At 37.4% G+C, this 20700-nt stretch overlaps 1 protein-coding gene across 2 annotated transcripts in view; it reads right to left on the minus strand.

Annotated features, from left to right (window-relative positions):
- Positions 1-20700, minus strand: part of Pign (phosphatidylinositol glycan anchor biosynthesis class N) — a 127880-nt gene that overhangs the window by 85636 nt on the left and 21544 nt on the right. For both annotated transcript variants that reach the window (XM_021156326.2, XM_021156318.2), the window contains exons 11-14: positions 19346-19386; positions 15537-15596; positions 13115-13207; positions 12449-12504 (exon numbers count right to left, since the gene is read on the minus strand). In XM_021156326.2, the coding sequence (XP_021011985.1) occupies positions 12449-12504; positions 13115-13207; positions 15537-15596; positions 19346-19386 (250 nt within the window). The remainder of the gene's footprint in view (positions 1-12448; positions 12505-13114; positions 13208-15536; positions 15597-19345; positions 19387-20700) is intronic.

Genomic DNA, 20700 nt, shown 5'->3' on the forward strand with positions numbered 1-20700 from the left:
CTACACTGCCTACTTCCTAGTGGATCCACCTTGGTGGCTTCCAATAACTTACGAGACTATTTACCCATGGAAATGGTCAGCTGCTATTACTCAGGCCTTCTCCTCTCCTTAGCTGAGTCCTCAGCTGGGTACTACTGCCATACTTTGCTGTTTCACATCCACCTGTAACACTTCTGAACCCAGGGATCCATGGGTGCTACTGCTTGTGAGTAGGCACACTGGTTGTCACTGTTTCAAATGTGTGCTGAGCAAAGACTTTCTGTATTTCTGGAATGTCTGTCTCACATTCCTCTCAGAGGTATGAACAAGCCTTTACCTGACAGCACCTTACCATACTTAATTACAGTTGATGTAATTTTCCATCTATCAGCAGGTTTGAAGCTCTGCAAGAGTTCTTCTAAAAACAATCTGCGCTCATTCTATATTGATCATTTCTTAGCATGCTGTGCAGTCAGTTTTTGCTCTAGTTGTTTGTTTTGCTATCTTTCTGTATGTTCTCACAGGGTTTTGAGTCCAGTATCATGGCACTATTTATTTTCCAGCATCAAGTACAGGATCTGGCACAAAGCAGGCAAACCATAAATACTAGTTAAGTGTTTATGTAGTTAAAAAGCATTGCAGATTATTTCTTGGCAATGGCTTAAATTGATGACAAATGTGAGCTATTGCCCTCTGTTGGGAGTCATACTATATACCCCAAGACCTTGTGTTGATGTCCTGACCCCTGCCACTCAGAAAACTAATTTTATTTGCAAATAGAGTCTGTGAAGATTGCAGCTTATGTATTAAATGTCCCCCAAAGGACCATGTGTTAAAGGTTTGGTCCTTAGCTTGGCACTGCTAGAAGGTGGTAAAGACCACCTAGGGCCTAGGCCATGGATGATGGTACAGATCTGTAGTCACACACTCAAGAGGCACAGACAAGGGGCATCAGGAACACAAGGCTATAGTTGGCTACACTGCAAGTTCGAAGACTGCCTGGGTTACATGAGACACTGTCCAAAAAGAATGAAAGGCAGGGCGTAGTAAGACGTTTTAGATAGTTGGGCAAGTACCCTTAAAGGAGATATAGAGTGCAGTCACTTTAAGCTCACATGCCACTAAGCAAGGAGCTTGAACTACCACACACTCCCTGCCAGAATATAGTACTTCCTCATCACAGGGCCAATGGAGCTGACTGGTCATGGAAAGAGATCTCCAAAACCATAAGCCAAAATAAAACCTACTCTTTCTTAGCTGGTATATCTCAGGAATTTTGTCACAGAAAGTTAACTAACACACAGCTACAATCAAGCTAACATGAACTAATACTGGCTTGAAATAATCCTAATTCAAAAGACTGCTATCCTTAACAGGAATGTGAAATATCCACAAGTGTGTGCACACACATAAACATGCATGCACACACACACATATATATATATATGTATGTATTAACATACGAGGAACACATGTGAGAATAGTCTAGAATGATTCCCCTATAAGGCAAAGAACACCTAGAATTGCAGGCAGCCACAGGAAGTTATATGGCTCAAGAAAGGATCTCTTCCCTAGAGACTTTGGAGGGAGCAGAATCTTGACAATATTTTAATGGGGGGGGGGATGGAATATAATATGTAAAAAATAAATTAATTTTTTTAAAAAGAATTAATAGTCTCTAGAACTAAGAAAAAACTTTTGTTGTATCAAAACAGTCATGTTATGATAGTATGCAACACTATCTTCTTGTGCCATGCCAAAACTCAGGGGCTCGACAGGCAAGGCAAGGCAAGGCCAGGCCAGGCCAGGCCAGGCCAGGCCTTTCTCTTATCCATTTCCCCTGGTGCATACCAAGAAGAAACTAACAACCTTTCCACATAGTCATCTTAAAGGAAAATTTCTTTACTGACTACATCTTTTAATGAAAACATCATTTTAAAAGAATCAATGATTGTCAAGGCTAGCCTGGTCCACACAGTAAGTTTTAAGACAGGGCTACAAAGCAAGACCCTGTCTCAAAAGAGATCATCATCAACCAAAGAACATATGGTCAACATGCTATGCTTATGAGAAGACATAGATGGGCATTCTAAACAGTCCACACAGTCCCCTAAAAGTGTTACTGTTCTTTTTTATTTCACAACTATTGAAACACTGTAAAGTAAAGTGCATTTTAGAATTGTTAACAATGTTGTTCATTCTTCAGGGTGAAAGAGTATTTGGAGGGCAAGGAATTTTACATGTTACTCAAAATTTTATTACAAAACATTTTCACTTAGCCATGGTCTAATATTTTATAACAGCCATTTATTCCTTTCTAGAATATCTATCTAGACAGAGGGAAAAGTGTTGGAGATTAGTTCTAATGCTTTGATTCTACTAGAAATCGACATGTCCAAACACTTAAGTTCCTTGTCCCTAATTGGTTTTTGATTGATCAATAAAAATGCCAGCAGACAAAGGGAGATGGGGTGGGACCCTTAGATTTGCATGGGATAGGATGCAGGAGGGAGGAGGAGAAGCAAAATTGCCATGACTTGGGGAAGAGAGATGGATAAGACTGAGAGCTGCAGAGGGAAGATCATCCGAAGTATAGGAGCAAAGGGAAAGCGGCCTCCAGAAGAGCCTTCCAGAAGCATGTTGGGCAGCAAAGACTAGCAGGCTTCACAGACAGACAATAGGGCAGCAAGTTAAAGGTAGATTTAGAAGATGTTGAGCCTGGAGTACCTGAGGGAAAAGTATGGTAGCCGAGGGAGGATTAGAACTGCCAAGCCTTAGAGTAGCCAAGGCATTTCAAAAATAAGCTAATATGTTTATGTCTTTTGTTTGTGGATCCAAAGAGCTGGGTGGGCTGCTGGAAGTGTGACCTGCTGGGAGCATAAAGTGGAGTAGCAAAACTCACCACTACAGGATAGCATCTCATGAAAATAAAAGCAGAATCAAGGGCAAGAGTTATTTGTGGGTCAAGTTTCTTTCCTTAACATGACCAATGGTACAGAATCACGCAGTCATTCATGTCTGTAAGAATGAATCATTTCCCAAGCACATATGTAATTTATGAAAGCTGTTTTTAAAAGTTGACGTCAGTTTAATGAAGAGATTGTGTGCCTTGTAAGTGATCAGGAAATCAAATTGGTGACACAAAGAAAGGCTCCTCTCCAACCCAGTGTATGCATGTGATCTAAGTGAGGGCACTTCCATATGTGTGCTTCCATATGCTTTCAAGGAAACAAATATATGAAAAGGAAGCAATTAAGTTAAGAGGAAAATATATTGGGTTTTCTAAATAAAATTTACATTTTTAAGTACTTACTATTTACATAATAAGTTTCAAAAGAGAAAAGATATTCTAGCCAATTGTTCTCCTGTGTCAGGTGCACAGCTCCTGCCTGCTTCTACTGCCCCCAATAGCATCTTAAGAGAACCCTAAGTCTTCTTTCTCACTTGCATGGCATTATTTTTTCTTCAAATTTTGTTTTGATTATTTTAGCTATGTGTGCCAGGCTGACCTTGGACTAGCATGGGTGGATCACAGACCTGCACCACCATGCCCAGAAAAACTGAGCACTTTGGAAATACAGTGTCTTTCCTCCTTTCAGGGCAGTGAGTTTAGCATTTCAAATTTCTTTTAATCATGTAGTGCCACCTGCTGGTTATGTCTTAGCATACCAACAGCACTTACAATGCACAGCTTTAGCCTTTGGTTGTCAAAAGGAATATTTTGTAACTTTTATTCTATTTTTTTTCAGACGTATTTGAAATGGAACAGGAAACTAGTTATTTAGGATAAAACAGAATATACAATTACAATAAGAACTAATGGGACTCTTAAAAAAATCTAAAACTCAAAAACACAGGACATCAGCAATCTTATTTTTCCTATTTTAAAACCTCTGTTATTCCATTATCTCAGGAATTATTTCTGTTCATCAATTCTTCATAGATTATGAGATGCTCAGGTGAAGAGGTGAATTCACTTCCAAGACGAACACACTAGTGAGCAATGTCTCCGGGCAAAAAGAGAATACAAAGGAAAGACATCCTCAGCCAATGGTTTGGACAAGAGACTGGGTCATTTCACTAAAAGACACATCACCACAACTTTCCCTCATCCTTTCTGTTTATGTGCCAACATTTCTTTTATTCAGCTTATAAGCCAATACTGACATTCTATGTATATAAAAGTCACTAAAAAGAAGCAGATGATATGGATGTAAAATATTTATTGGACTTAATAACTAAAAAATAAAAACATCTATTGCATTCAGATACTAGTGATCCTTTGGTAGGAGGGTGAGGAGGCATGCGGAGGCAGGAGATATACTGAACACTAAATGCCAGACTAATACATATAGTCACTGCTCTCAAATACCTTCTTCAAAATACCTCAAGGCAAGAAAAAAATTTAAGACATAAAAATAAAGATTATTTTAAATTGTAATTTATTTTATGTCACACACAACTTCTCAAATTAACAGAAAAATAATTTTTAATTTAATATTATTCCTGATTCCTGTATCTTCTAATTTCATATAATTAAATACTAAGCAAATAAATTCTTACTACAATGCTAGCTAATATTCTCATGACACTATTAATTAATAAGCATGCATATGTCTTGCTCTTTGTCTGCAGTCACAGAATTACTGCATGCACACTTTTAAGATTAATTACATAATGTTCCAAAGTCCTATGTTTACTCTTTTCACTCAGCTTACAAACATCCTCATGTAGGTGCCAATGCACTCACCACACTTTCCTCCTTACCTGCCATCAAGTGGCTCATGATAAACAATGCTATTCTTATCTAACCCACCTCCTATTGATAAATATGTTTCCAGGTCCCACTATAATAATTTCTCTGCATATAATCACTTATCTCAGAATACATTGTCAAAAGTAAACCATTCGGTACAGTTTGGGTATATGTACTTTAAACTATTACTACAAAACCACACTACAAAGTAGTTAAGAGTACAAGAAACTGTGGAGACAGTCTGTCTGGTTTCAGATTAGGATTAGAATTAGGGTTAGAAATCTAAGAAAAGTCATTTTGTTGTGCCTTATTTTACCTGTAAAGGAGGGAAAATAATAGGAACTGCTTCATAGAGTAAGGGAATAACCTATTTTAATATATGTAAAAATACAAAATATTTAACAACTAGTAAATAAATGCTCAACAAATATGAAGTCAATATTTTCATAACAACCATCTATGCATTCTCTTTTGATGAATTTTTAGGCATAATTTCCCATTTCATTTTTTTCCACTGCTGTACAAAAAGTTTTGTTTATTGAGGAAGGAAGGGGGCATAGAGGTGAGGCACAGAGGTCAATCTAGGATGCCATCTTTTTGTTCTTTTCCTTTTGTCTTTTTTTTTTCTTTGAGACAAGGTCTCTCACTGGAAGAACTCTGGAAGATACCTGGTTAGCACATCCCTGTCTCCAACTCCACAATGCTGAGAGTACAAATAAAAACCACCACAACTAGCCTTTTTTTCTTTTTTCTAACATGGGCTTTGGAAATCTAACTCAGAGCCTCAGACTTAAACACTAAGCACTCAATTGCCTAAACTATTTCCCTAACCTGATGTATAAGGTTCTCATAAATTATAATGCTTGTTATATAGTTTATGTTTTCTCCAAATCTGAGAATAATAATCTTTATGGTTTATTTTATGTAGTACAACATTTAGTTCAGAGATAATCAAGCTGGTTTTTCCTTATTCCTTATATTTTGCTTTATGGGTTTTACACTGTTGCTTTTTTAAAAAAACATGTTTTTCATTTTTAATTAATGTGGAATTTAATTTATGATTGAAGTAAGGTAGGGAACCTGGTCATATTTTTTTCAAGGCAAAGGTAATGTGTTATGCGTAAGCCTTCTCCCCACTCATCTGAAATGTAATCTGTAATCAAAACCAAGTATCACATAGATAGCAACCTCCTTATGTACTAGCAAATCAGCCTGAGTGATCACAGGCTAGACTTGTACCATTACTGCCTTGTAAGTAGCTTTACGATGCATTTACTGTCTAGTAAGGAAAGTCTCTTTGACCTGTTCCTCCTCAGTATTAGTTAAGCTATTCTTGAAACTTTTCTCTATATAAAGTTTAAAAAACATCTTAAACTACATGAAAAATTATTATTTTACATTTAGTAACTATTTTAGACAGTGTTATTATTGTATGATAGCTAACATTATTAGTCAATATTTATTTATATTTTATTGTGGCTAAAGTAAATTTTGGATCTTTTCCCACAATACACGTTTTCTATTAGGTTTTACTTTGCTATGAATGGTATCTTTTATCCTGTTGCATATTGTACCTGACTAGTACCAAATATTACAATATCTGCTTTTTGAATTTCTTCCTTTAGATGACAGCCTCAGATGCTGCTGCTCAGACAGTCTCAAACTCATGACCATGAACAATATATTTATGCAGTGTGTTTAAAATCAAGCAAACAAAATACCTCTTGATAATTTTGAGTGTTTTTTGTTTTGGCTTTTTTTTTTAATCTTGTGGGGAGTTGTTTTGAATTTGGGGGATGTTGTTTTCTTTCTTTTTTTTTTTTTTAAAGATTTATTTATTATTATAATTAAGTACACTGTAGCTGTCTTCAGACACACCAGAAGAGGGCGTCAGATCTCATTATGGATGGCTGTGAGCCATCCATGTGGTTGCTGGGAATTGAACTCAGGACCTTTGGAAGAGCAGTCAGTGCTCTTAACCACTGAGCCATCTCTCCCAGCCCCGGATGTTGTTTTCTTAGACAAAGAGAAAGAACAAGAAATTAGGTGGGTAAGGAGATGGGAAGAATCTAGAAGTTGGGAAAAAGTAAAGAATATAATCAAAATGTACAAGAAACAAAAATGTCAATCAAGCAGAACTATATAATGATAATGCAAAAATACCCTTCTAGTTTCTTTGTTTACCAATCCAGAGGTACCAAGCACCTTGACCTGCTTGCTTTAACTCTTCTATTAGCTTTCCCCACATGCATTCTTAACTAAGTCATGCTTCATCACCCAACACACTTTCTGTTGACCTGTTGCTGTCTTTAGACCTCCTTTCCTCAGTCAGGTCAACTCACTACTTTTTCTATGTTAGCTCTTGTTACTGCCATAATCCACAAGCTACACATCTACGATATTCACTCAGTAGGCAGGATCTTCTCTGTTCTAGTTTATGACTTCAGTAGGATCACTACATATATGTTTCCTCTCCCCTCTGCCTTCCAATTATTGACTGTATTATATATTGTCAAGGGTAGTAACATTTCCATTCTGTTCTGTACTTCTAATGAATTCTTCCCTGTTTTTCCAAAAGATTGCCTCTAAATGCTGAAAACAAATATTAACATGAGTCTGACTAACATTTAAATGCTGTTCACTAGCTAGCAGTTATGTGCTATATTTTCTCATCTATCCCATCAAGTCTTGATCCATGTGGTAATACAGAATTACTTTCCTAATACTCACACTCCCAGCAACTATTCACAATCATGCCACAGCTAAGGTGTTGTTTTGTCAATATTTCCTGTTGTGACCCTTTCTCAGCTTTCTCCTCATTCTGCTACTTTAAACTTATGTCTTTGACTACAGCTCTACTCATTCACTATTCTAGTTTAGAAGAACTGCCTCCTATCCAGAACCATTCTTCTTCAATTTATCTTTAAAGTTTTAGTTGCATTCTTTTCTCCCTTTAAAAGATACTTATTAGTTTTGTGTGTGTGTGTGTGTGTGTGTGTGTGTATGTGTGTGTGTGTGTGTGCATGAAAACCAGAAAAGTGTGTTCCCTGAAACTGGAGTTATAGGCAGCTGCAAGCTGCCTGATATGGGTCTTGAGGACCCAATATAGGGTCTCTGCAGAGCTATAAGTACTCTCAAGCACTAAGCCATCTCTCTAGCCCCTCCTTCCTTCTTTTGGTACACCCTTTCTCTTATTTATTTTGTAAAGTGAGTGTTCCTTTTATTAATATAATAGTTATTGAATTATTGCTGAGAATTTTTAACATCTTGAGGTTCCATTCCTAGAACTATGTTTCAGGAAGAATCAATTTTGCATTTTATCATCTTGAGTTTTTCTAGTGATACTGAAGGTTTCAAGTAAGTGAATTTTAGCCAGACAGATTTGGTAACAGGTTTTATTATTTTGCTTTAAGACCTGGTTAGGCCAAGCCCCCATATGACATCAAGCAATGTCTCAAATACAAATAGCAACATTTATGCAGGAGTTGAGCATCAAAGTAATGCTTGTATTAGACACTAAGCCAAGTGGAAGAAGGCAAAAAGTATGCTCATGTCCTTGAAAAAGACTTTATTCTTGACCAGCCTTGTCAGAGAGGTAGGTCCAACCTTCAGAACCTCCTGCATTGGGAATGTGCCACCTCACAGTGAGTGGATGCTTTTAGCCCAATGAAATAATCAAGTTAATACCCTACAAAATGCCCACTGGTCAGCTTGATCTAACTAATCCCTCATTAAGAATCTCTTCCTTCATTTGACAAAATTCAGCATGTCTTCATGTTAAATTCTTGGAAAGATCAGGAATTCAAGGCCCATACCTAAACATAGTAAAAGCATATGGAGCAAACCAGTAGCCAACATCAAACTAAATAGAGAGAAACTTGAAGCAATTCCACTAAAACCAGGGACTAGACAAGGCTGCCCACTCTCTCCCTCTCTATTTAATACAGTACCTGAAGTTCTAGCTAGAACAATTAGACAACAAAAGGAGGTCAAAGAGATACAAATTGGAAAGGAAGAAGTCAAAAGATCAGTATTTTCAGATGATATGACAGTATACTTAAATGACCCCAAAACTCTACTAGAGAATGTTTACAGCTGATAAACAACTTCAGCTAAGTGGCCAGATATAAAATTAAATAAAAAAAATCAGTAGCCTTCCTATACTCAAAGGATAAATGGACTGAGAAAGAAATTAGGGAAACATCCTTCACAATGCCCACAACAATAAAAAATATCTTGGTGTGACTCTAACTAAGGAAGTGAAAGATCTGTATGACAAGAACTTCAAGTCTCTGAAGAAAGAAACTGAAGAAGACCTCAGAAGATGGAAATATCTCCAATGCTCATGGATTGGCGGGATTAAAATAGTAAAAATGGTCATCTTGCCAAAAGTAATCTACAGATTCAATGCAGTCTCCATCAAAATTCCAACTCAATTCTTCATAGAGTTAGAAAGAGTAATTCTCAAATTCATTTTGAATAACAAAAAAACCCAGGATAGCAAAAACTATTCTCAACAATAAAAGAACCATTCCTAACCTCAAGCTGTATTACAGAGCAATAGTGATAAAAACTGCATGGTATTGGTACAATGACAAGCAGGTAGATCAATGGAATAGAACTGAAAACCAGAAATGAACCCACATACTTATGATCACTTGATCTTTGACAAAGGAACAAAAACCATCCAGTGGAAAAAAAACAGCATTTTCAACAAATGGTGCAGGTTCAATTGGCAGTCAGAATGTAGAAGAATGCAAACTGATCCATTCTTATCTCCTTGTACAAAGCTCAAGTCCAAGTGGATCAAGGACCTCCACATAAAATCAGATACACTGAATCTAATAGAAGAGAAAGTGGGGAAAAGTCTCGAACACATGGGCACCAGGAAACAGTTCCTGAACAGAACAGCAATAGCTTATGCTCTACAATCAACAATAGATGAATGGGATCTCATAGAATTGCAAAGCTTCTGTAATGTAAACGACACTGTCAATAAGACAAAATGGCAACTAACAGATAGGGAAAGGATCTTTGCCAATCCCACATCCAATAGAGGGCTAATACCCAATATATACAAAGAAATCCAGAAGTTAGACTCCAGAGAACCAAATAACCCTATTAAAAAATGGAGAACAGGGCTGGTGAGATGGCTCAGTGGGTAAGAGCACCCGACTGCTCTTCCAAAGGTCCAGAGTTCAAATCCCAGCAACCACATGGTGGCTCACAACCATCCGCAACGAGATCTGGCGCCCTCTTCTGGAGTGTCTGAAGACAGCTACAGTGTACTTACATATAATAAATAAATCTTTAAAAAAAAAATGGAGAACAAAGCTAAACAGAATTCTTAACCAAGGAAACTCAAATGGCCAGGAAGCACCTAAAGAAATGTTCAACATCAAGAAATGTTCAACATCCTTAGTCATCAGGGAAATGCAAATCAAAACAACCCTGAGATTCCACCTCACACCAGTCAGAATGGCTAAGATCAAAAACTCAGGTGACAGCAGATGCTGGCAAGGATGTGGAGAAAGAGGAACACTCCTTCATTGCTGGTGGGATTGCAAGCTGGTACAACCACTCTGGAAATCAGTCTGGAGGTTTCTCAGAAAATTGGACATAGTACTACTTGAGGACCCAGCAATACCACTCCTGGGCACATACTCAGAAGATGCTACAACATGTAATAAGGACACATGCTCCACTATGTTCATAGCAGCCATATTCATAACAGCCAGAAGGTGAAAAGAACTCAGATGTCTCTCAACAGAGGAATGGACACAGAAATGTGGTACATTTATACAATGGAATACTACTCAGCAGTTAAAAACAATGACTTCATGAAATTCTTAGGCAAATGGATAGAACTTGAAAATATCATCCTGAGTGAGGTAACTCAGTCACAAAAGAATACATATGGTATGCACTCACTGATAAGTGGATATTAGACATCCCATATAGTCACCAAACCCAGACGCTATTGTGGATGCCGGGAAGTGCTTGTTGATGGGAGCCTGATATAGCTGTCTCCTGAAAGGCTCTGCCAGAGCCTGACAAATACAGAGGAGGATGCTTGCAGCCAACCACTGGACTAAGCTCGGGGTCCCTGATGGAGAAGTTGGATAAGGGACTGGAGGAGCTGAGGGGTTTTGCAGCTCCGTGGAGGGAGCAACAGAGTCAACTGGCCAGACCTCCTGGAGCTCCTGGGAACTGAACCACCAACCAAAGAGTACATATGGAGGACCCATGACTCCAGCTACATATGTGGCAGAGGATGGCATCAGTGAGAGAAGAGGCCCATGGGCCTGAGGGTGTTCAATGCCCCCAATGTAGGGGAATGCCAGGGCGGGAAGACAGGAATGGGTGAGTGGGTAGGGGAGCATCCTCATAGAGGCAGGGGGAGGGAGGATGGCATAGGGAGTTTTCAAGGGGGAGATCTAGAAAGGGGAAAACATTTGAATGTAAATAAATAAAATATCCAATTAAAAAAAAGGGAAAAAAAAGGATCTCTTCCTTCTGATTCTAGTGTCAAGGGAACAAAATTAACCAATACAGTGTTCAGTCAATATGTGTTTCTTGAAAAAAGATATTAAGACTATACATATGTACACAAAACACTTAAATACATACATGTTGCTATACATATTCACAGACATTACTAAACTTGTGTCATCTGGACACAAGTTAACCAATCTGGCCCAGCTTAACCAATTGCTCAATATTCTGGAACAAAGTGACCAGCCCTGACTTCAGACCCACAAGTCTAGAAATACTTGCTGAAAGCATTATCTCTCTAAAAAGTAAAATGAAAAACAATCTTCAAGATCCATACACACACATACACACACACACACACACACATATATGTACACACATACACACATATGTGTTAGTACATGTACATTCACACACAAAACAAGCATTCTACCACAGTATTCAAACTTTTCTGGTTTATATAATATACCTGTATTTTATAACTTGCGAAAAGTAATTCCAATGAGCTGATGATGACGGTAATGATGATGATGACAATTCCAATGAAATCATTCCTAAAACTCCTATAATCTTTTAAAATCAGATGTAAGATCTTTCTAAATACAAACTTCCAAGGGGCTGAGCAAACCTGCTAAGCCCACACATATAGTCACTCATACGTATGCTCATAGAGCAAGGTCTAGGACTCAGATCTGCCCTTTCCTTACTTATGAAAATTAGATCTTCTCTGAGATTGAAACAAAGAAACCTGGTTCCTATCCATATAGCTCTCATATTTGGGAACCAATATTTCTCCAAATGCCACACCTGGCCTTTCCCTGTCACTCTCTACACTCCCATAGCCGTCTACATATTGAACAGTTTCTATCACCATGTTCACAGTGATGGCTCCCAAACCTTCAGTACCAATCCAGATCTGATAGCGATGCCTCTGTATATAACAAATGAGCTGACATCTTCATATGTAAGGTGAAGTAACCAGGGCGACCATCTTTCTATATAGGCCACTACAGTACCCACACCTCCATTCCTCCTCCAGCCACTCACAATCTACAAGGTTTGGCTCATTAGCAAAAGAAACAAAAATAAGTTCGGTTCAGCATCTGCTTTACCAAACAGAAGCATGACTTAAATTATACATAAATTAATCCCTTTCATTGGCATCAAATTCAAGTGAATTTTTTTCCTTTAAGTTAATAAAAAATATTTAAGACTTACTTAAATGGTGTAAACAAAAACGGTAAAGTAGCTTCTTTTTTCTGAGTCATTTTCACCTGGGAACCAAGCATGAAAATACTTATTATATTATAAATGAGAAAAAAATAATGGATTTCATTCTGAAATATAAATATCAATTAAAATGCCTCTTTGGGGAAATAACTTTTTATGGAAATAAATGGAATTTTGTGTTATTATATTATACTGTTTTATAAATATTTAAAGAAAAATTAAATAACCTTTTACTATCTCAGTAAGCTGAAAATTAATTATATCAATTTTGCAAAAATAGCACACTATAATATAATTACAACAATCCTTCCTCAACTCTGAAAATAAAGAGAGGCACAGTTTTAGTCAGAGAATCATGTCTGTAATGCTGTGTTCTCTAATCTACTTCTTTTGGACACATTCCAATAAATAAGGATTTGGCTTGTAGTCTTTCTAAGCATACATGGCAATCTTATACTAAGTAATAGTACTCAAAGGCAATTCTGTGCACTCTAACCCCTAAAGCCTGTTTCAGAAATAAAAACTTTGTGACACTAGGCAAATATTCAAATCCCACAATACTGTTATAGGAAACTATTCATTAAAATATAAAATCAAGTATTTTACTTAACATATTTAAAAATTATAGTACAGTTCATTTGTTTATTTTTTCACCTTGAACTGTTCAAGAATCTGTACTGCATTGGTAAACATGCTCTCTGCTTTGAAGAGACCAGTGTTGTTAAGATAACCCACAGGAAGTATTCCCTAAAAAATAAAACATAAGTATTAATAAAGACAGTGGTGTTCTGATTGTAAAACAAGCACCTCCCCATAAACCTAGTACTTTGGAGGCCAAGGTGGGGGATGGTAAGTTCCTGGCCAGCCTGAGCTACAGAGTAAGAGTCCATTTCAATAGAGAAAACAAAGAGCTAGAGAGAACTCAGCTGGCTGCTCTTCCAGAGAACCTCAGTTCAATTCCCAGCACCCGCTTGGTGCCTTAGGATCACATTTAAACTCCAGTTTCAGGGGGTTCTGACACCCTCTTCTGGTTTCTTAGAGCATCAGGCACTCATCTGGTACACAGACACACATGCCAGCAATAAACTACACATCCAGAACATTTCAAAAATAAAGAGTGCTTACTGCTCAATGGTTAAAGGAGTTTGTTACTCTTCCATAGGACGAAGGTTTTAGTGTCCAGCATCCCCATTGGGTAGCTTACAAATGCCTGATTAAATGCACACACATGACTGGTGTACACACACACATACACTCACACATGCACACATTAAAATTAAAAAAATAAACAGAAACAAAACAAAAAGATATACAGATAAATTACTAGATTAGATCGAAATAAAGCAGAAATAATGAATTAAACAAATGAGATTAATTAAAGTCAATTAAAATCAACCTCTGACAGATTACTGCTGTGGTTTGTACCCTAAATGTTCCCAATGAGCACATGAGTAAAGACTTGGTCCCCAGCCTAGTGCTACTAGAAGGTGACAGAAGAGTGAAGAGGTAACAACTATTAAGAAGTGACAGAAATTTGGGGGTGGTCATTTGAGTCACTAGGGGCATACCCTATTATAAGACTAGGGCATCTTGGCCCTTTTGTTTCTCTGTCACAAGGTGAGCAGTTTTGGTTTTGGTCTGCTATATACTCCTGCCACAGTGTGTCAACACAGACTGAAACCTTTAATGCTGTGAGCTAAAAATAAACTCATTTTATTGCTGTTGTTGTTTCATAAGTTGATTACTAGGAAATTTGTCATAGTGGTGGAAAGCTGACTAATACAACTATGTTGGTCATACTGTTATATGCTCAGTGAATTAAGTGCACTATATACAAAGGATAATCACTGTAATGATCACTGCTATAATACTTTTTAAAACAAAAGGACATTAAATAAGACACATATAAGACAAAGATATTCTATACATATTAAGAATAAAATTAACACACATACTTATTGCAGTCAAGATCTTATTACTTAAAGTTTTGAATTATATTCTATTTTAAACATAAATTTGCCTAGAAAGTACAGCTGGTTGTAGCTTTCACCATTTGAAACCCCCTTTTTTGTTGTTGTTGGTGGTGGTTTTTCAAGACAAGGTTTCTCTGTGTAACAGCTCTGGCCCTCACTTTGTCCTAGAACTCACTTTGTAGACCAGACAGGTCTCAAAGAGATCTGCTTGTCTCTACCTCTAGAGCACTGGGATTAAAGGTGAGCACAACCACCGCCTTGCTCGGACCCATTTTTAGCAACAGTACTACTTCCTGCTGAGGGTTTTCCACTCTGAATAAAGCATGATGGAACTGTAATCTGAGGCCCTATTCTCCTCTTCGGAAGGGTAGGCAAATACCAAAGCCAGACAATCTGAATTGGGAATTGTCTTCTTGGGAGTCAGAGAGCAGCACCTACAACTATAATTTTGTCCTACCCTAAGGTTGGAGCCTTGAGCAGCACAGCCTTGGAAGGCCCTCATGGTTCCTATTGATTTCCAAACATAATTTTCAAGCATCTAAGAGATCTAGCAAACCTTCAAAATGTTTCAATAATTTCTCCTTTAAATGGACACAGATTCTATTGCTTATAATCAAATGTTACACACATGAGCATAGATAGATACATAGATATAGATATGTGTTTGTGTGTGTGTCACTTGCTATAAGAATGGAAAAAAATCATATATTTTTTTAAAGAAATAAAACATTTTGGGGCTCGAGAGATGGCTCAGAGGCTAAAGCACTAGCTGCTCTTCCAGAGGTTCCAAGTTTAACTACCAGCAACCACATGGTGGCTCATAACCATCTATAATGAGATCTGGTGTCCTCTTCTGGCCTGTAAGCATGCATGCAGGCAGAATGCTGTACACATAATAAAACAAATCTTTAAAAAATTTCCTGCCATAAAACATTTAAAGATAAGCTTTCTTTCATGTTAGATGGCATATATTCAATTATGAGGTATTAAATATGGATATGTAGGAAGGAATTGTTTTAAATATAACTACAGATTGGGCAGAGGCACAAAAAAAGTAAATTTAATTTTTATATGGAAAAATGGTAATAAATGCTATTCCTTACCACCGAATTAAGAGGAAAGGGGACTCCAATAAGGGATGCCATCAGAGGTGCAATATCAGCCTAGAAATAGAAGAGTTCAATTCTAGTAAGTCTATATGTATAAACCAGAAAACTGCATCCTCTCATATAACTATAGACTATCACCATATTTATTATTATCAAAAACATTTAAACATTTATATATGTTTTTATATAGCAGTGTCTTTAAATGCCATTTGCTAGAAATTCATGAACTTCAGAAAAACTAACTTTGAAAAGAAACCATTAAAGGTTATCAATACAAAACAAAGTAAAACAAAAATGACTTGCCTTATTAGCTGAGAAGCTGAGTGTTTTGTACAAAGATTTCAGTATTGTGTAAAAGAATACTTTGTTGGTTATCGAAGAAATAGGGTAGATTTTATCTGGAGACATGTGTACAAGCACTAAAGAAAGCTTATCAGAAGGAAGTCTGGCCAACCACTGGAGAGGACAGCCCAAATGGCACTATGGGTATTTCTTTTTCAATTCTGCTTTTGAGAAGAGCTTTTTATGTTTCTGTTGTTATTCTCTGTCTCACTACCCACTCCTCAGCATACTGCAATCTACTTTGACCTATTATCATCCAGAGGCCAATCTCCAAAGGGAGCTAACAACTTCAATTTTTCTAAATTTAATTGGCTGTGTTTATATTGGTCCTCAAAATATGCCAAGTAGTAAAATATTTAGAAGTTGGATGAGACAGTTTCAAATCCTGGCTTGGCAGCACTGAAAACCTCAGCATGTTTTTAGACTTCCCCATCAGTCAAATATGTCTCTCCCTTACAAAGTGATGGCAGAATTGAATGAGATAAACTTACAGTATACCTAGCACATAATAGCCTGCAATGAAGGGCAGTTACAATGGTTGCTCGTTCAAGGCCTCTCTCAGAGACCCTGATATAAAGTCTCTTCTGGGCCTCATTAATGGCTGCTTCTGAGTTCCCTTTGTTTCACTGGTGCTCCTTTTAAAGTACCCCTCTGTTCCTCACTTAAAGTAAGGTTTGTAAGGTTTTCTATCAGATTCATTGAGTCCCAGAAAACCAATGCTATTCAAAGTCTTCCTTACATCTTTTCTCTCCGACTTGTCTCATCTATTCATCCTAAAGCCTGAGGATTCTTACACATACACAAACACACACACTTCAAGAGCTTCCTCAAGCTTTTGGAATTAAGTCCCCAAGGGCCATGAGGCCCTAACAGGCCTGTGCATAACTGTTTCTGCCTGACATCCTACAGTCCCTGTGATCTGAACACAAGCCACTTCTAACACCATTCAACACATGAAGCGTTTTCTATGCAGAGCTCTGTGCTCATGCTGCTCTTCTCCATGGAAAGTCCTGCTGCTTCCTGGCCTTATTACTCTTGCTTACTCTTTAATCTCAGATCAATCCTAAACTTCCCAGGAACTCTTTGCTAAGCAGAGTTTTCCAGATACATCCCATGCTATTGTGGCTATAGGCGTCTCCTACAGTATTTACAGTTCTAGTTTCACAATTGGTTATACAATGTCAGTTCTCACCTCTGCAGCAGAAGCATCCCAGGTCACAGCTTGTGTTTGCTTTTACTCACAATTACCCCACTTTCCACACGGCACAAGCGAGCATAAGAGTGTTGGTGCATAAGAGTGTTGGTTGGAGGACTGAATACAAAGATTCTCATCTAACACAGTTGTATGCCACGAATATTAACCAACGATAAGAACTTTGGAAAACAAACTTTACATTCAGTTTTTGACTAAGATTTACTTTTGATACAAATAAAAAATGTTTTTGTATGATGGTCTTCAAATCATTTCTAGCCCTTAGATTGATTTTCAACTTATAAATTAGTGAATTAATATATAAAATAATTGTAATATATAATTAGTGAATATATATACATATATACATATATATGTGTGTGTGTATGTACATATATATATATATATATATATATTCATTTTCTTCAGTATCATGCATTGATCCTAAGAGGAGAAAAAACTCTATTTTTATTATGCTCCTAGAAACAGATTTCCAAAGGCTAGACAAGAAACTGAATCCCTAAACCATAGTTTACTGTGCTTAATAAAAGGACCTTGTATGTGACCTAGAAGACAAGCTACCTGACATTTTCATAACCCACTTTTGGTGAACCTTCTACAAACAGTGAAGACAGCCACTTAAGTAGCATATGTTCAACAACCCTGCACTTGGCATTTACATGTAATATTGTTTAGCTTTTTTTTTTTCCAAGACAGGTTTTATTTGTGTAGCTTTGACTCTTCTGGAATTAGCTCTGTAGCTTCAAATTCAAAGAGCTATGCCTACCTCTGCCTCCTGAGTACTGGGATTAAAGGTATGAGTCACCACTGCCCAGTCTCGATTTCTTAAGTTACACACATACTCTCCTCTTAACAAAAGATCTGTAGCTAAGTAAGTAATCTAAACTCTTGTCATACTTTTTCCATTGCATTATTAAGGATGATTATTAGGTTAAAATACAGTGAAAAGTGAAGTATCTATTAACAAGACGAACAGTAACTGAGAGCAAGGAAAGAAACTCCTAAGAGGAATTTTAATGTACTTATGTTTAATGTAAGCAATGCAACTGTACTGGCTGGTTGTGTGTGTCAACTTGCCACAGGCTGGAGTTATCATAGAGAAAGGAGCTGCAGTTGGGGAAGTGCCTCCATGAGATCCAGCTGTGGGGCATTTTTCCAATTATTGATCAAGGAGGGAGGACCCCTTGTGGGTGGTACTATCTCTGGGCTGGTAGTCTTGGGTTCTATAAGAAAGCAAGCTGAGCAAGCTAATGAGAAACAACTCTCCATGCCTCTGCAACAGCTCCTGCTTCCTGGCCTGCTTGAGTTCCAGTCCTGACTTCCTTCAGTGATGAAGAGCAATGTGGAAGTGTAAGCTGAATAAACCCTTTCCTCCCCAACTTGCATCTTGGTCATGATGTTTTGTGCAGGAATAGAAACCCTGATGGAGACAGAAACCATTACAGTCAAAGAAATTTAATAAGATTGTAAGTTTAGACTTAATAGAACAACTTCTGACTAGTATGTGGAAGGAGCCTTTCAGGTGGAAGGTTTGGGGTACACACTTGTGTTTGGCAGAATGCATGCATGCATAGGCAAGAGGAAGTCAGAGGAGGATGTTGGGGTAGGGGTCTTCTATTGTTCTCCATCTTATATTTTGAGACAGGGTCACTCACTTAACTAGAGACTTAGTCTGCTCAACAGGCTGACAGTTCAGCAAGCTCCTGGAACCTATTGGTCTTCACCTTCCAACACTAAGGTTAGAGGCACATGAAGCCATGCAGAGACTTTATTGGGTGCTAGGGATTTGTATTCAGGTCTTTTTTTATAGTAAGAATGCTTGAGTACTGGAGCCCCCAGGAAGGGGGCTTTAGTTTCAATTGATGGTTTTAAAATTTGTTTATTTCTTATTGTGCGGAAGATGGAGGATGGGAGGGGAGCATGCATTCCACAGCATGCATGTGGAGATCAGAGGACAGCATGCTACTCAGTTCGTTTCTGCAAACTTTGTGACTCTGGGGCATTGAACTCAGTCAAGCTTATGTGGCAAGCACTTTACCCACTTGACCATCTCAACAACCCACCTGGTACTTGTTGTTGTTGTTGTTTGTTTTAATTGGCACAAGATTAGTCAGGCCAAAGCACTCGAATTAGAAGTAGTTTCCATAAAAGGAATGTTCGAAAATATTTTGCTACTATTATTATTATTACTGCCAATTTTTCTCTAAATTTCTTATAGAAAATAACATAATTAAATATTAAAGGATACCTGATTGACATCTCGCCTTTTCCAGGTTTCCAATCTCCATTCTGAATGAGAGAGACATAAATATGATGTTAAGATTTTTAACAAGAACAAACTGTCTTACTTTCAGGAGTGCTGGACACTTCACATGTATTGGAAACCTCTCTCTCAACCAAACATATTTTAAAAAGGAAAGATGTTAAAATAGCAGAGGAATAAAAATAACTCTTTAGTGTTTTCTGTGCTTTATTAAGCTTTTAACATGTTCAGGAGACATAATACCCAAAACATCCAAGGAAACAAAAAGGGAAATACAAGCCTAATGGCAACTGTCAGCAAGGCTGCAGATTCACTGTAGTATCAGCTACTTAGGTGACAAACAGCACAACAGCCAACAGCCCTCCCTCCCTTTCTCTGGGTGGCAAAATAGTTACATCTATAGCTGTGAGGCTCCTAGGATCATTAACACAACATTTTAAAAGTGGTATATGAAATTACTATTAAAATTCCTTCACGGGGCAGTTCTATTTCTATCTTTTTGAGGAACCTCACCCTGATTTCCAGAGTGGTTGTACCAGTTTGCACGCCAGCAGGGCGTAAGTAGCATAAGTGAATAACCAGCGGTGAGTCTTTCCTTTCCCCATATCCTCCATCAGCATTTGTTGTCATTTGTCTTTTGGGGCTTAATATTTCTGACTAAGCTAAGGTGCTAAGTAACTTTGATTTGCATTTCCCTAATGGCTAAATATTTGAATATTAAAAAATTAATTATTTCTCAGCTATTTGTATTTCATTTTTTGAGAACTTTTAGTTCTATGCCCCAATCTTTGTTTTTGTTGTTGTTTAGTTTTTGAGGTCTTTACATAATCTAGTTACTAACTCCCTGTCAGATATGTATTTGGTAAAGATTTTTTTCCATTCTGTAAGCTGCTTCTTTATCCAAATGATGGTGTTCTTTACTGTACAGATGTCTTTATTTTCATGTGGTCCCATTTATCAGTTGTTGGTCTTAGTACTTCCATTACTGGATTCTTGTCCAGAAATTCCTTTCCTGTGCCTATAGTTCAAACATATTTCCTACCTTCTATTAGATTCAGGGTATCAGATCTTATGTCAAAGTCCTTCGCACACTGCTTTTAGTCATGAAGTTTATTACATCAATTCAAAGTAACTAATACAGCACTTACTCATAACAAATAGATTTTGTTTATAATAGTTTTAATCTACTAGGCAAGAGTTTCCATGGCATGAATAGTGCTATGAACAGGCCATTGTGACGCAATGTCATCCTCTACAAAGCTCATGTTTAAGAATGGCTCTATTGAGTTTCAAAAATCCAAACAAACAAACAAATATTATGTTTTAAACAAGCCTACTAA

The sequence above is a fragment of the Mus caroli genome, chromosome 1, assembly GCF_900094665.2.
Source record: "Mus caroli chromosome 1, CAROLI_EIJ_v1.1, whole genome shotgun sequence".
In the NCBI taxonomy this organism is placed as follows: Eukaryota; Metazoa; Chordata; class Mammalia; order Rodentia; family Muridae; genus Mus; species Mus caroli.